The 17,271-nt window shown below is 44.9% G+C and overlaps 1 protein-coding gene across 1 annotated transcript in view; it reads right to left on the bottom strand.

Moving 5' to 3' along the window:
• The window catches only part of TRIM33 (tripartite motif containing 33), a 46,976-nt gene extending 30,970 nt beyond the window's left edge, over positions 1-16,006 (bottom strand). Inside the window, exons 1-2 of the mRNA XM_054290760.1 lie at positions 15,580-16,006; positions 806-924 (exon numbers count right to left, since the gene is read on the bottom strand). Of these exons, the coding sequence (XP_054146735.1) occupies positions 806-924; positions 15,580-16,006 (546 nt within the window). The remainder of the gene's footprint in view (positions 1-805; positions 925-15,579) is intronic.
• Positions 16,007-17,271: the final 1,265 nt, after the last annotated feature.

Raw genomic sequence — 17,271 nt, 5'->3', positions numbered from 1 at the left:
AGAGCAGAGCAGGAGTGGGGACAGCCATGAAAATTGTCCTGGAAGCACTGACAGGACCAGAGAGCAGAGGAGGAGTGGGGTAAAGGCACCAGAATTGTTCTACAGAGAACTGACAGCCCCAGGGAGCAGAAAGGGTTTGGGAAAAGGAACCAGCATTGTCCTAAGGAGAAATGACAGAACCAGAAATCAGAGGAGGGGTAGGGAAAAGGCACCAGCATTGTTCTAGGGAGAGCTGACAGACCCAGAGAGCAGAGGATGGATGGGGGAAAAGTACCAGAATCATCTGGGGAGCTGTGACAGCCCCAGAGAGCAGAGGAAGGGTGGGGAAAAGGCAGAGGAGGGGTGGAGAAAAGGCACCAGAATTGCTCTAGGGAGAACTGACAGCCCCAGAGAGAAGAAGGGGTTGGGGGGAAAAGGAACCAGCATCACCCTAGGGAGAACTGGCAGCCCAGGAGAGCAGAAAGGGGAGGGGAAAAGGCACCAGAAGTGTCCTGGGGAGCACTCTCAGCACCAGAGATCAGAGCAGGGTTGAGGAAAAAGGCACCAGAATCACTCTGGGGAGCAGTGACAGGACCAGAGAGCAGAGGAGGGGTGGGGAAAAGGCACCAGAATTGTCCTGGGGAGAACTGACAGGACCAGAGAGGAGAAAGGGGAGGGAAAAAGGCAGAGGAGGGGTGGGGAAAAGGGACAAGAATTGTTCTGGGGAGAGCTGACAGACCCAGAGAGCAGAGGAGAGGTGGGGAAAAGGCACCTAAGGAGCCCTGGCAGCCCCAGAGGGCAGAGGCTGGGGCAGGACAGTCCTTACCTGCTCTGACTTCTCGTCGGAGCTGCTGGGGCTCTCCGAGGTGTCCTTCACAAAGTAATTGTCCACCAGGTCGATCTGCCGGCACTCCTGGCGACAGATGGGGCACCTGATCACCCCCACTGCAAAACACAGCAAAATACAGGCTCTGAGGGCAGCAAAACACAGAAAAACACAGCACAAAACAGGCTCTGAGGGCAGCAAAACACAGAAAAACACAGCAAAACACAGCACAAAACAGGCTCTCAGGGCAGCAAAACACAGCACCCCACTGGAGCCCCACATTTCTCCTCACGGAAAAAAAGCAAGGCACAATTCTTCCCAATATTTCTGGGTTTCACATTCTCTGAACATCAGAGAAAGAAACCACAATTCTTATCATTTGCTGTGCCTGTGTTTGTGCAAAAGTAGAATGTAATATGGAGATTATTTACCCACAGTGACGGTGTTTTGTTTCCTTGGCCTGTCAGGGCCAGGTGTGTGTGTGTGTCAGGACTGAGGGTGACAATCAAGAGATTCTGGGCAATGTGTGCAGGGTTGAATGATTGGCAGATTCAGTTTTAAATGTATAGAATATATAGTATAATAAAGTAAATAATTAGCCTAGAATAATATAGTATAATAAAGTAAATAAGTAAAGTAAATAATATTATAGTATAATAAAGTAAATATAGTATAATAAATATAAATAAATAAATATGGTATAATAAAGTAAATAAGTTCAATAAAGTAAATAATATTATAGTATAATAAGATAAATATAGTATAATAAATATAAATAAATAAATATAGTACAATAAAGTAATTAATTAGCCTAGAATAATATAGTATAATAAAGTAAATAAGTAAAATAAAGTAAATAATATCATAGTATAATAAGATAAATATAGTATAATAAATATAAATAAATAAATATGGTATAATAAAGTAATTAATTAGCCTAGAATAATATGGTATAATAAAGCAAATAAGTACAATAAAGTAAATAATATCATAGTATAATAAGATAAATATAGTATAATAAATATAAATAAACAAATATGGTATAATAAAGTAATTAATTAGCCTAGAATAATATAGTATAATAAAGTAAATAAGTAAAATAAAGTAAATAATATTATAGTATAATAAGATAAATATAGTATCATAAATATAAATAAATAAATATAGTATAATAAAGTAATTAATTAGCCTAGAATAATATGGTATAATAAAGCAAATAAGTACAATAAAGTAAATAATATGATAGTATAATAAGATAAATATAGTATAATAAATATAAATAAATAAATATAGTATAATAAAGTAATTCATTAGCCTAGAATAATATAGTATAATAAAGTCATTATTAGCATTTTGATATCCATGGAGTCAGATGCATCATTTTCTCTCCCCTTTGTAGGGACACTCACAGCATTGCAATCCCCCTCAGGCTCTCAGGGCAGCAAAACTCACAAATCAACCTGCCCAGAAGCACCAAACACAAAGCAAACTCCTCCTCTCACCTGGGTAAAGGATTCCAGGTTGGCATTGCCATTAAAAACCAGCCATTACAGGTGTGGAACAGGTTTCACCCCAAAATACACTCCCTCAACTAATCCCAAAATACCCACAGACCTCTACAGAAAAGGATGCCCCTCCTAGCTGGGGATTTCCCTAATTTTCCTAATTTCTACATCAAACTCAGTTTTTCCTACTTATTTCTTCCCCAAAAAATTCTGTCTTTTCAGCAAAGTAATTTATTGTCCCTAAACAAATATTTAATTTTTCCCCTGTTGATTTTAGATAACAAAATTTAGGATATTTGTGGTTTTTAGATTATTTTTAGAACAGTCTATGGTCCAGCCTGTCTGAAGCATTAAGAGGGCTGTGCCCAGATAGCTGGGGTGACTTCAGGGATGCTCCTGAAAATGCCACAGTATGTCTCAGTGTTCTCCCAGGTAGATTTTAAATATAATCTATTTCCATGAGGTCAGGGAGGCAGATGAAGCAATAAAACACCAGCATCTTGCTTTGTAATCACTAAATTAGTTTTAAATCCTCAGCAGAGCTGCAAAGGAGTTACTACATGAAGCAAACTGACATTTAAAGATGTCTATGAACAGCCCCCATAAAGGTTTGAAAACCTATTTATAACTTAGGTAGTGGCTCACACTTCACAGAAGTGTCATTGGATCTCAAATCAAATTTCTATACAATTTATTGAGAATATAATCTTCAAGAAGCTTTCCAAGCCATTGGGTATTTTTACACACTAAAACAACTCTGAGAAGTGTAATTAAATGATGCTCAGCTCCTTTGTGGATATTCAATTAGGACAGTAGGACTTATTTCAGGGAGATTAATTACATTAGCAGTGGAGTAGCATTAATTTTTTTCAAGTGCTAAAATTAATGATGGCTTCAGAACACAGGAGATTCACTGCAGAGCAGCAACAATCCAACCAAAAATTCCCTGTCTCATCAAGCCACACACATCTCAAAAGCAGGATACGAAAAATAACAAGTTCTGCAGCAGCTACACATCCAAGAGCTTTCACACACCGTGAAACCTTCCCCATATGCAGAACTTTGAGGTTTTCTGACAACTGAGAGACAAAATTCTGTAGGGAATACCAGGTGAAAGCCATCCAGCAGCTGATGTGTATAAACTTACAAAACAAAAATTTCAGATATTTACCATTAAAACCACTCCATCAAAACCAAACCTAAATTTGATTTTTAGTGCTGCCTTGGGTCAAACAAAATATTTCAGGAAAACAACAAAACACAAGAAGCTCAAGATCTGTCATCTCTAGACAACAGAAAAGTCAAATTCTACAGATGAAAATCCCTTCCTATAAGGCAATTTGGTTGGTTTTAAAGAAGCCAAACCAATGAAAGCTTAAAAAATAAAGGTTTTAATCCAAGTGAGAGCCCACAGGCTGGACTCTGGCCAGGGGTAACCCAACACCCAATTTCTGCACCTCCACATCCAAATAAAACCTGCACACAAAGCGCCCCCAGTGTTCTGCACAAACCTCAAGAGATCAAAACCCAAATTCAAGGCTTTGCCATCCTCGTTTAGCACATTACACTCCTTTTTCACATCTCAACACCCTTTATTTCCAACAGCAGCTTTCCAATAATATATGAGCCACTAAACATCTCATATCCGGGTCTTTTAATCTAATAAAAACCAAATTACTGCAGCAGCATTTGTACTAGAAATGAATGTACTGAAAAGATACAGATGTGGCTAATTTTGTAAGGCAGGAGGGAAAAGTGGAGAAAATCACACTGAAATAGCATTTACATAGAAAAAAAGATTCTTAGCTGTCAAAACTTGAGATAATTTGTGAGCTAACAAAGTTTATTGCAAAAAGTTTATTGAGAATGTGTTTTAGGACAAACTAAGATTCAAATGTTTACGTAACCTCTGTGAAAAACAAGTTTTCATTGTCAGTTTCAATTTAAAAAAATAATCTTATAGAAGAAAATAAAAGTAAATACAGAAGCATCATCCTATTTATACTCCAGCAGAACTTACTATGATTTGTTTGATGGAGAACAACAACAAACACATTAGTGTTGGTACAAACATTCCCACTGTACCTCTGCTTGCCAAAAGCATTAGCACATAGTAAAAACTACTATTTTATTTTTCAGGTCACATGTGAATTAAAATAAGACACATTCACACAAATTCTGAAGGTCAGGCTGGTTTATGATCTCCCTCAAGCCTAATTATTACCATGAAGATTTCCGATGGCCTCAGAGATGGCTTTATATGATTTTTTGAGCTGTAAATTGTTGCTGCAGAGGTCAAGAGCAGCAAAGAACTGAAGCAAAGAACTGAGAAAAGGGGAAGTTTCTTTCAGGAAGTTGTGACCACACCACGTGAAACCCTGCACAGGGGCTGAAACCCTTTGTGCAGCAGTTCCTTTGTGCCTCACAGAGCTGTCACCAAAACCCTGCCCTCAGCATTAACTGCAGCAACACAGCTCTGCTCCAGGTCCTGGAAAACAACAATTCAGCACCCCACAAACTTCACCAGCCACCCCCAAGGTGCTGCTGTGGATATCAGTATGAAGAAATTCAGGGAGAATCATCCTTTGGATTTAAAAGGCCACAGGAATTATTGTACAGGAGCTGCAGATGACAGGAATAGGGTTTCAAGCTTCTTTAGTTGTACTTCAGAGGATCAATATTGCTCATTTTTCCACTTGTTTCTATCACAAGACCTGTAACAACCACGAGCTCCAACCAGAAATAACATAATCATCATTATTATTATTATTATTATTAACCAATAATACTTATTACCCCTCTTTCACAACTCTCTGCACCACATTTCCCTTCCCTTACATCCTATTCCCAATTAATAATGCAGAGTTCAGATCAGATTCTGCTTTCGGTCCCACATTTCCGCAGAACAGCACCCTACAAACTTCACCAGCCACCCCCAGGTGCTGCTGTGGATATCAGTATGAAGAAATTCAGGGAGAATCATCCTTTGGACTTTAAAGGCCACAGGAATTATTTAACAGGAGCTGCAGATAACAGGAATGGGCTTTCAAGCTTCTTTAGTTGTACTTTACAGGATCAATATTGCTCAGTTTTCCGTTTGTTTCTATCACAAGACCTGTAATAACCATAAGCTCCAACCAAAAATAACACTATTATTATTATTATTAGTAGTAGTAGTAGTAGTAATAATAATAATAATACCAATAATTATAGCACCAACAACCAAAAATACTCATTACCCCTCTTTCACAACTCTCTGCACCACATTTCCCCTTCCCTTATATCCTATTCCCAATTAATAATGCAGAGTTCAGCTCAGATTTTGCTTTTGGTCCCACATTTCTGCAGAACAGCCAAAATATTTCCAATCACACACATTCCCTGTCCCCCATTGCTGCCACACACAGCACTCAGCCCAAATGGAGTTTGGTTTTTCCTTTCACCCTGCCTAAAGGGAGAAGCAGGAATAGTTTCCTATCCAATTTTGGGGTTTTTTTTCCAGTTTTCCAATCTGGAAATTTGGATTGCCAGTCTCCAGTGGGGCAGGCAGGAAAAGCCTGGCACTGCCAGCCCTGCTCAAAGGGAGATGGGTTTCACCTCCTCACCTGAGCCATTTCCCCCTGCCAGGAGATTCAGGGAGGAAAGAGGAGACTCCCATGGGGTCTCCTGAGCCTTTCAGGAGCTGAGGAGCAGCACAAAGCACTGAGAAAAACCCAGGAATGTGCTCAGGGATGGATGTGTAGGAGCTCCAGAAACCTGGGAGCAGCACACTGCTGGGAGCTGCAGCACAGCCCACATGGGAACGCTGTAAATGGGAATTTTGGGACATCCCAGCAATGCTCCTTGTCGCACTGGGAGCCCAGGTCAGTGCAAGAGGAGGAATGAAACCAAAACCACAACAAGAACCTTCCTGGAGCTCCAGGAGCTGCCCTTCCCACCCAAGGAGCCCAGCAGAAGGTTCTGTTCCAGCAGCACACATTTATTTCACTGTAAGTTACACAACTGCAGGCACATCTCCTTAAACTGCAAATGAGATCTCCTGATTTGCCCAAGACTTTAAGAACACTAATGAGAGCAGCATCTCTGTAATCCTTTTAAGTGCTTATGGTGGAGATAAAGCACACTGAGCCAGAGCACACACACCAAAGCATGTCAGAAAGCACCAAACTGAGGGAAACTCAGGAGGAAAGTTCATTTTGTTTTCCTAAAAACAGAAAGGCTGCTAAAAATTCTGCCAAAAATCCAGCAGCAAATCACTGTGGAACACTGCAAAAACCTTCAGATTTCAAGTGGAAGCTGCTTTTAATTTACCACTCCCAACTCACACCTAAAGCTGCAACACAAGTATTTTTCTTAATTGTAACTCAGAAATCTGTTAATATCTTTTATATATTTATAGCTTTTTACATATTTAACACTTACCTACATATATATATATATACACACACACAAGTTTAACACTTCCCAAGGGTAACTATGTTCCTCTGAATGCATCTCAAAACAAGTAATTTTTTCAACAGTTTCATCTTGAATTAATTTCAATAAAGCAAGTATTAAAAACCTGCTTAGAATTGCTCTCTCCAGGCTGACATATCAATACCAACAATACAAAAATACTGCCAAATTTCAAGGATGGTTGATTTTTCTGTATTTCCAGTGTTGTAGGATCAAAACAGAGACACTCAAAGAGTCAACTCTGCTTATTCCACTTATTCCAACTTGATATTCAGGAATTCAATGTGTGTTCATCTCATATCCATTGATTTAGCATCAGAAAAAAACCTGGAATTTTCTGAATCTTCTTTTCTCCCTACCCACCCTCCTGGGCATTTTCTTCTGGAATTCCCTCAGATGTTTGGGACCAGCTCCACAACAACAAGGTTCCCTGAGCCAGTAAGAATTAACCTGTTCCCCCACCAAACCCACCTACAGGCATCCTCTTGATCTGGATTTTTAGTTTTTGTTTACAAACATTACAGAAGCCTCCAGCCCTGAGAGAGAAGGGAGAGCTGGGGTGAAAGGAAAGGGGAACACACACAAAGAGCCAAGGAAATTCCTCTACTGCCTAAACCCAAAGCAAAATAAGGAACTTTTAGAAGAAGCACCACACTGAGGGCTCCACATTCACTTGCTGGCTTCAAGTCCAAGCTGACTTCAATCAACTTAAAATAAACACATCACAGCCCAACCCAACCCCACTGAAATCTCACAAAGATTTCAAAGAGAAAGAGATTTCAAGAGAACAAAAAGCAATAATGGAATAATTAAGAGAGTTATTGACCTGAATGATGATGGTATGGATCTGATGAGATCATGGACATGAACAAGGGAGGGCAGATCACGCACAAGATGTATGAAATCCAAAAATCCCTTTACACTTCAGCAGCACCCAATGGATCCTCTCCATCACTGGGACATCACAGGGAGTCTTTCCAGCAGTTCAAATTAATAAATTCAAAGTTTATTCAAACATTGACTCCAAACACTTCTGTTCCTAAACACCTCTACTTACACACTAGAGTTCCTATTTCTATAAGATTCAGCTCTGATGTGTAGCACAAAATCTTTATCAATTTTTAAGTTGCTTCATAACATTTGGAGCACTGAAACTATATAAAAAAAGAGGATAAATAAGTAAGTTTGACCTCAATACTCTAAAATAAAATGTTTGAAGTATTATGGACAACAAGCTGAACAGAAGCCAGGAGCAGATCCTTCAAAAGACAGCAATGTGTCCCAGGCTGCACCAGCAGGACAAGGACAGCCATCCCTAACTGTGGGAATCAGAAAAACAGAAACTTCCACTCAAGGGTTTGATCTGCAGCCTTGGGAGAAGCCTGGATTGATGTAAAAATAAAATACACATATATTTAGCAGAAAAAATCATAAATTTATGTTTCTATAGTTGTAAGTAAGAATATGCCTTAAGTAAATGAGAAAATTTATTGATAAAATTGTGAAGTGTTTATAGTGTAGGAGTGTGGTTGTATAGAATAAGCTGAGAGTTTAGAAGTTATAATAGAAACACAGGTGGGCCTGTGAGTAAAAAGCCAATTAGATAAAAGTACCTGCAGAGCAGTAGAAGTAAATAAAGGTGATAGGTCAGGAAAGCAAAACAAACCCTGTAACATCTGTTTATTGGGTTAGAAAGTTCTATATTGCCTAATAACAAAAAATCTCATGACTGTTCTTGAGCTATGGCTGAATGCTTGCTCCTCTAAAATCTCACAGCCTGAGACTGATGTTCATCTGAGCAATAAATCATTTTAGCTTGAAAATAGTTCCATCCCTTCATTTTCAGCAGTGACAATGATACCTCCTCCTGCTCAGCACCCAGGAGACCACACTGGGCCAGTACAGGGCTCCCAGTATGGAACCACACTGGGCCAGTACAGGGCTCCCAGTATGGAACCACACTGGGCCAGGACAGGGCTCCCAGTATGGAACCACACTGGAACGGGACAGGGCTCCCAGTATGGAACCACACTGGGCCAGTACAGGGCTCCCAGTATGGAACCACACTGGAACGGGACAGGGCTCCCAGTATGGAACCACACTGGAACGGGACAGGGCTCCCAGTATGGAACCACACTGGAACGGGACAGGGCTCCCAGTATGGAACCACACTGGGCCAGTACAGGGCTCCCAGTATGGAACCACACTGGAACGGGACAGGGCTCCCAGTATGGAACCACACTGGGCCAGTACAGGGCTCCCAGTATGGAACCACACTGGAACGGGACAGGGCTCCCAGTATGGAACCACACTGGGCCAGTACAGGGCTCCCAGTATGGAACCACACTGGAACGGGACAGGGCTCCCAGTATGGAACCACACTGGAACGGGACAGGGCTCCCAGTATGGAACCACACTGGAACGGGACAGGGCTCCCAGTATGGAACCACACTGGAACGGGACAGGGCTCCCAGTATGGAACCACACTGGGCCAGGACAGGGCTCCCAGTATGGAACCACACTGGAACAGGACAGGGCTCCCAGTACAGGACAGCTCCCAAACTGGGGCAAACCCAGCAGTGGTGAGCCAAGGGCTCAGGGCTGGAGCTCACAGGGTGAGGAGAGACCTGAGCACTGCCTGTGGGGCAGGGGCAGAGCCCAGGGTGCACAGCAAGGGATGGACAGTATCACTGGCACTGCTAAAAATGAAAGGACGGGGTTATTTTCAAGCTAAAATGATTTATTGCTCACATTAACACCAATCTCAGAGGCTGTGGGGTTTTAGAGGAGCAAGCATTCAGCCATAACTCAAGAGTAATCACAAGTTTCTTTGTTACAAACCAACACAGAACTTTCTAACCCCATAGACAGTTGTTACATGGTTTATTTTGCTTTTCTAACCTATCACTTTTTCTTACTTCTGCTGCACTGAGGATACTTTTATCTAATGGCTTCTGTCTCACTTGCACACAGATGCTTCTGTTACAACTTCTAAACTCTCAGCTTATTCGGTACAACCACACCCCTATGTTATAAACTCTTCCCCATCCTATCAGTACAGTTTCTCACTTACATAAGGCAGATTCTTAATTACAGCTACAGAAACATAAGTTTTTGATTTTTCTGCTAAATGTCTGTGGATTTTATTTTTACATCAATCCAAGCTTCTCCCAAGGCTGCAGATCAAACCCTTCAGTGTCTGTGGAAGTTTCTGGTTTTCTGATTCCCCCAGGGCAGTGGCAGCAGGAACAAAGGGATTTGTGCTCCCCAAGGAGGATGTTCCAGCACTGCTCACCCCAGCACAGCTGGAGGAACCTCCTGTCACTGCTGTCACCAGAGCAGCTCTGGGCAGGGCCGGGCACACCTGGCCCTGCCACCCCAACATGATGCCCACTCCAACTTTGGCAAGTTTGTGCCAAAGAATGGCTTCAAATTCTGCTGATTCATGGGAGACACAATAAGCAAAGGCATGAAACCATCACATCACCCCCTGACAATCAACCTCCCAAAATCCAATTTCTGCTGAGCAAGCAGCACCATTTGAGACATCTGGTTCCGCACACAGCCCTGGGCTGGGGGCAGGACCACACCGATTCCCCACAGAAGAACTGAGAGACTGGAAAATATAATAAAAGTGCTCTCAGATATTTACACTGTTACAACTGATGCCTCAGGTTTAACTTTTATATATTTCAGGTTCTGTGCTGCTTTAGTGTGTGGGTCTGGGCTCCACATGAGGGGATGGTGAGCTCTGCTCACAGAGTGGGGAGACAAAACAATTCCTGCTCCAGCTGGGCACCAAGCACAAATGATCCAAATCTCAGCACCAAGAGCACAAACAACATGGACTAAAGAGAGAAAAACAAGGATGGGACTGCATGGGATGGAGATGTAATTGGACAATGAACTGCAAGATGCAAATGGAGCAGAACTGATCACAGTGATAGACCCCATGACCGGTCGTGCATTTTGTGACCATTTTGGTTCATCTTGGGTTCATTTTGTGACCATTTTCGTTCATCTCAGGTGCAGCCCAGGCTGGGCTCTGGTGCTGCCCAAGATGGATCCATTGAGGTTTTTAATAAGTCCCAGCTTTATTCTTTAGCTCTGTCTGGTCTCTGTTCCAGCTCAGCCTGCTCAAGGCGTCACAATGACAACAAAACTTCCCAGTTGAGGAAATATTTGCAAGCACTTGTGCAATCCAGTAACTCCAGCGGCTCAGGCTGGGCAGGAATCTCTCTGGAATGAATCTCTGCCAGGTCCCATTGATTGGGTGACAAATCCAATAGTAGTTACTCCATAATATTGTCTATAATATTTATTTCTCTTAGCACTGCAATGGTCCAAGCATGTTTCTGCACAGCCATACATCAAAACCCTGCTCTAATTTCAGTGGTTAGACCTTGAAACAAACCCTCACAGGTCAAGGGAGTGATACAATCAGACTGAAAACTGTCAGAGTAAAAATACATTTTAAAAAATTACCTGCCTTCAAGGTCTGCTCCTAGCTCAGCTTTTTGTTTTTTGAACAATCCTTGACTATACTGCAATTATCACACACTGAACTGACAATACATTATATTTAATAATGAAAAAAATTACAGCTGCCACAGATATTAATTCTTATAAAAATAACATATGCCTTAATACTCTCTGATGGAAATATTTTAAAATACACTATTAATTTAGACTGAAATTTAAGTTTCACAGCAAGATTTTTTACTAAGTCCAGAATATGAACTGAACATTTTCCAGGACTCCACATATATTCTTGAGCCTCACTTATGAGCACAGGAGAAAAGTAAAGAATCAAAAGAGTTCAGGTGACGTCTACTCACATCCAGTTTAATAAAACTTAAGGTGCTGCATTTACACAGCTCAAAGAGCCTTATTTGATGCAGGAATTTTCATTCTTTTGGACTGAAAATACAATAACCATCACCAGACTCAGTGTAATGACACGCCACATCCTCATACACATTAGACACATTTTTTCATTTGCTCCTTTCACAGCAAATTAAAAACGCAAAAAACTTCATGTGTGATTAACACAACACAGCAACACTGGGTACAGGAGCTGAATTCAGCATATCAAACCCATTTCTGTGTAGTAAATGTGTTATTCCTCAGTTTACACACACACAACCAGCTGTGGAGGTTTTGCAGCTCATTTGGTTTTCCAGCCTAATTGGAATTGTGACATTCCCAAGGAGCTGGGAGAGCCCCACGCTCTCTCTCCTGAGATAATCTTCTTTAGAGAGATTGGAAATATCTCATCCAGGCAGTGAAACCACAAAGCAACCTCACCTCCAGGAGCTGGAGCAGCAGGGGTGCAGGAGAAGTTGTTTTACAGTTTCTGTTACAGTCTGAAATCTGGTTTTTATCCAGAATACTGTGATACAAATGCAGGCATTTCCTTAAATAAACTACTCAGCCTAAAAGGAGGAGTCCAGAGGACAGCTGAAACACCACTACAAAATCATCTACCCACCAAATAAAATGCACATTCTCATAACCAATTTAGAAATTAAACTGAATATATGATACTTTTCATGTTAAACAAATGCATATTTTTAAACAGATGAAACAAGAATCTATTTTTTCTCTACATAAATGTAATCAACATCCATCCACCAAATAAATGCACATTCCCATAACCAATTAAGAAATTAAACTGAATATGAGATGCTACTTTTCATGTTAAACAAATGCATATGTTTTAAATGTATGAAATAAGACTATATTTTTTTCCCTACATAAATGTAATCAACAGCAAAATAAACCTTTTTCACCAGCAAAACAGGTATGACCCACCAAGAACTTGTTTTTAATACAGCAAACCACAACTTCAGATAATTCTTTTAAGCTTTAATCAGGAGTTCTCTAACTTTTAGGAACTGAGATGATTTTTCTGCCTTCTTTAGCAGTGGCTCTGAAGGGAGTGGGAGCCTGGCAGGGGCAGAGATGCTGATCCAGACCCAAATCTCCAGGAGGGCAGAGGAGGTGCTGTCACTCAGAGCAGTTTTTCCAGTTTTTACCCAATAAATACACATATCTACTGTTTTAAATCCTGACAGCTCTCACTGAGCAAACTCTCAAACTAAGAAAGCAACCAGGGAAATTTAATTTGTACTTTTCTGGTTTATGTGAAGAGATGCTGAAGGATAGCAGGGACACAATCCAGCAGTGAGAGGCTGCAGCAAAGTGTAACCTGCCTCAGGTACAGCTACAGGTGCCACTTCTCTTTAATTCTTCCCTCATGAAAAAGCACCTGCTCGTCATGAAGGAGACTTGAGAATCAGCAGAAGTGGAAGTAACACTTCACACTTTGTGACTGCCACAAGAGGGAAGGAACCTGTGTGACTAAGCACTGTGGTGCCTCTCAGGAGGCTCAAAAATGTCCATTTTCTGTCTGATTTACTGGTAACCATCTCCTGCGCCACTCAACTGATTCCATCCTGAAGGTGTAGAGAACTGCCCACAAAAATGCCTCTGCTGGTCCATGGCCCATCCTTAGCTGAGGATGAGCCGATCCTACCATATTTCAGGGTGTACTTTTAATCCCACCTGGAAAAGTACCAAATATAAAAGAAACAAATTTCTCCTTATAAGTCCTCGAGGAGATTCCCTCTAGAAATTGGAAATATTTGACTCCAGCCAAATTTTGGCCCAAGAGCACTTCCTAATTTCCTAAGGAAACAGATTAAAGCTAAATATCCAGAGATATCAGGATGTAGCTGCCAGTTCCTGTGCTTGTGCAGGCTGAGGTGGCACCACAGCTGGATCCACAGCCCTACAGGACAATCCCACAGCAGTTGGGGTTGGAAGGCACCTGTGCAGATCACCCAGTCACCTGGAGCAGGTGACTCAGGAATGTGTCCAGGTGGGTTTGGAGCATGTCCAGAAAAGGAGACTCCACCCCTTCCCTGGGCAGCTGCTCCAGGGCTCTGCCACCCTCCACAGCAAGAATTTCTTTCTCACTCAGGTGGAACTCCTTGTGTTAGAACTGATGGCCATTGCTGCTTGGCCTGCCCTGGGCACCACTGAAAAGAGCCTGACACCATCCCCTGACCCAGCCTGGAAATATTCCTACTCATTGATGGGATTTCCTCAGTCTCCCTTTCTCCAGACTAACCAGGCCCAGCCCTGCAGTCTCTCCTCACACCAAAGATGCTCCTGCACCTTGCTCACATCACCTGAAACTTTTTATTGAACTCTTTCTACACCAAAGCACACCAACAAGAATTCTTACAATGTGTACAACAAGGAGTGATATTCCAGTTCGTACCCAGTGGTTCCCGCACCTGTGGGGAAGGCACCTCCCACAGACACAGCAGGACTCAGATAATCCTGCTAATTGCTAACAAAATAAACCCTGCTCCCCAAGTTCTGTGTATGCCACTGGCAGATCACTGCCCTGGCAGGGTGGGCAGGCCCTGGCACAGGGTACCCAGAGCAGCTGGGGCTGCCCCTGGATCCCTGGAAATGTCCAAGACCAGGTTGGAAGGGGTTTGGAGCAACCTGGGACAGTGGAAAGTGTCCCTGCCATGGCAGGGGTGGAATGGATGGGCTCTGAAATCCTCTGAAATCAAATCACTCTGTCACTCTATGATATACCACAAAATGTAGAATCTGGATTTAAAAACAAGGATCACAAAACCATCTGAGTGTGTTGGCAAACTGTATTTAATACATCATCTTTTTAACACCGATGAACTTCCTAAGATCACATCCTAGATGGACTTCTGAAGAGTCTGGATAAAAAAATCTCTACCAAGCCAGGTTAATTCCTTCACTGGGGAACACAGGAAGGGCTTGAGTGTAAAGATGTCACCAAACAAGGTCTCCCTGACCAGAGAGCCCATTTAGGACCTGCAAAACCACTTACCAGGGCCCTACTTTGCTCTGTACACACAGCCCGTGACTCACCCCATCTAAAGCTCCCAAAGCTTTTCAATCCCATCCCTCAACATATATTAGAAAAGAAAAATCAAACCCCAGCTGTGGCTCTGCTAAGAGCAGGTGGAAGGAGCAGTGTACCCCTGTTCCCTGGTACAAATTCTGTAGAGGCAGAGCTGACAAACAGCACTGGAGGTTTTATCTCAGTGCCCAGCAAAGCAGGGGCAGCGCACACAGCGTTCCCACCTGGGCAGGTAACACTGCAACAAGAGTGAATCTCAATTTACCCAGACACGTTTCACCCCAGCAGCTGCCCACCCTCGCTGTGTCACCAACACAAAACACACAGGGGGAGAGAATGACAGAATATTTGGGGTTGGAAAAAGCCTTTAAATGTCATTAGTGCAGCCCCCCTGTCACAGGCAGGGACATCTCATATTCGAGCAGGTTGCTCGGAGCCTGGTCCAGCCTGACACTGAAATGTTTCCACCACTCCCTGAGCAATTTGTTCCGATGTTTTAACACCCTCATAGTAAACATTTCTTCCTTACACTTCATCTAAACCGATCCCGCTCCAGTTTAAAACCATCGCCCCCGGTCCTATCGCAACAGGTGCCGCTAAAAACTCTGTCCTTATTTTTATCACCGACTCCCTTTAGGCACGGGAAGGGGCTGAGGGGTCTCCGTGGAGCTTCCCTTCTCCAGAACATCCCAATGCCCTCAGAGCAGGGCTGCTCCACCCTCCCACCAACTCTGCCCGCTCCAACAGGTCCGGGACGGAAAGCCCCGGCCGCGATCCGCGCTCCCGCTCCCAACAGCTCCCGATCCCCGCCGATCGCAGCCCCCCGCGCTCCCGGACGGCGCCGGGGATCCCCGCGCTGTGTGCGGGATGTCCCGGAGGAGCCCCGCGCTCACCTTGCTGCACGTCGCCGTTGGCGCCGCCGGGCACGGGCACGGTGAGCTGGCGCTCGGGCTCGGGCAGGCAGCGGCGGCAGAAGGAGTGCAGGCAGGGCAGCAGCTTGGGCTCGGCCTCCCGCCGGCTCTGCAGGCTCTGCGCGCACACCGCGCACGTGTCCAGCAGCGAGAACGGCCCCGGCGCCGCGGGCGTCAGCGGCGGCACCGGGCTGGGGCCGGGCCCCGCCGCCGCACCGGGCCCCGCCGCCGCCTCGGCCTCGGCCTCGCCGCCGCCGCGCTCCGCCGCCGCCGCCCCGGGGCTCTCGCGCTCCTCGGGCGGCGCGGCGGCGGACGGCGAGCCGGCGGGAGGCTCCAGGGAGCCGCCGCCGCCCGGCGCGGCCTCGGCGGCCGCGTCCCCGCCGCCGCCGCCTCCTTTGTTTTCCGCCATGTTTCCTCCTTTGAACCCGACCCCGCTCCGCGCACGCTCCGCGTCACCGCGTCACCGGGCGGGACCGGGCGGGACAGGCGCCGCGCACGCGCGCGCGCTCCCGCGGCAACGGCGCGGCCGGGAGGGCGGCTCGTGACGTCACTGGAAGGCGGGGCTCTGGGCCCAGGGCTGAGGTCCTATTGGGCGGTGGCGGCGGCAGGGGCGTGGCCACGCCCTCTCGGGAACGCCCCCAGGAACGGATACCGGGAATAGGGAATAACGCACCGGGAATAGGGAATAACGCATCAGGAATAGCACACCGGGCTGGGAATAACGCACTGGGCTGGGGAATGCCCCATCGGGAGGGGGAATAACGCAGCGGGAACAGCACACCAGGCTGGGGAATAACGCACTGGGCTGGGGAATAACGCACCGGGAACACCGCACCGGGCTGGGAAATAACGCACTGGGCTGCGGAATGCCCCATCGGGAGGGGGAATACCGCACCGAGGTGGGGAAATAACCCTTTTGGACGGGAAATGACATACACGGGCTGGGAAATAACCCACGGGGGAGGGGAATAACCCACAGAGGACGGGGAATAACGCGTGAAGACGGGGAATACCCATCGGGGTGGGGAATACCCATTGGGAGGGGGAATAACGGCCCGGAAATAACCCATGAGGACAGGGAATATCCATCGGCATGGGTAATACCCATTGGGGTGGAGAATAACCCACCGGGAAGGGGAATAACCCACTGGGACCGGGAATAATGCACCGGGGTGAGGGAATGGGGCACCGGGATAGGAAATAACCCATTGGGAACAAAGCACTGGGATGGGGAACACCCATGGGGAAGGAGAATAGGGCACCACGATGGGGGATGATGGACCAGGATGGAGAACAGGGCACCAGGATAGGAAATAGCAGATCTGGATTGGGAATATCCCATTGGGATGGTGATGGGCAATGGCACACTGGCATAGGGAAAAGGGCACTGGGACACAGAGCAATGCATCAGGATGGGAGTCAGAGATGGGGACAGGGGACAGGGCAGTGGGAGCAGCCCTGGGATGAGGAACAGGGCAGGAGGTGGCAGGTGGCAGCAACTCTCTGGCCACAAAGAGGAACACACAACTTTCCCAGGCCTTTCTGGGGAAGGCTGTGAAGAGATCAGAGAAGAGTGAGAAACAATTCTTGTCTTCTCTTACTGCACCTGGTATTGTGAACATGTGAGATTTGTTTACCAAAGGGTGGTTTCCTAATTAGCCAATGGTGATGGTG

The sequence above is a fragment of the Melozone crissalis genome, unplaced genomic scaffold, assembly GCF_028551555.1.
Source record: "Melozone crissalis strain CALT ecotype California unplaced genomic scaffold, PUWL_Pcris_2 ptg000086l_1, whole genome shotgun sequence".
Lineage (NCBI taxonomy): Eukaryota > Metazoa > Chordata > Aves > Passeriformes > Passerellidae > Melozone > Melozone crissalis.
Note: the sequence above shows the minus strand (reverse complement) of the source record. Positions and strands in the feature narration are given on the sequence as shown.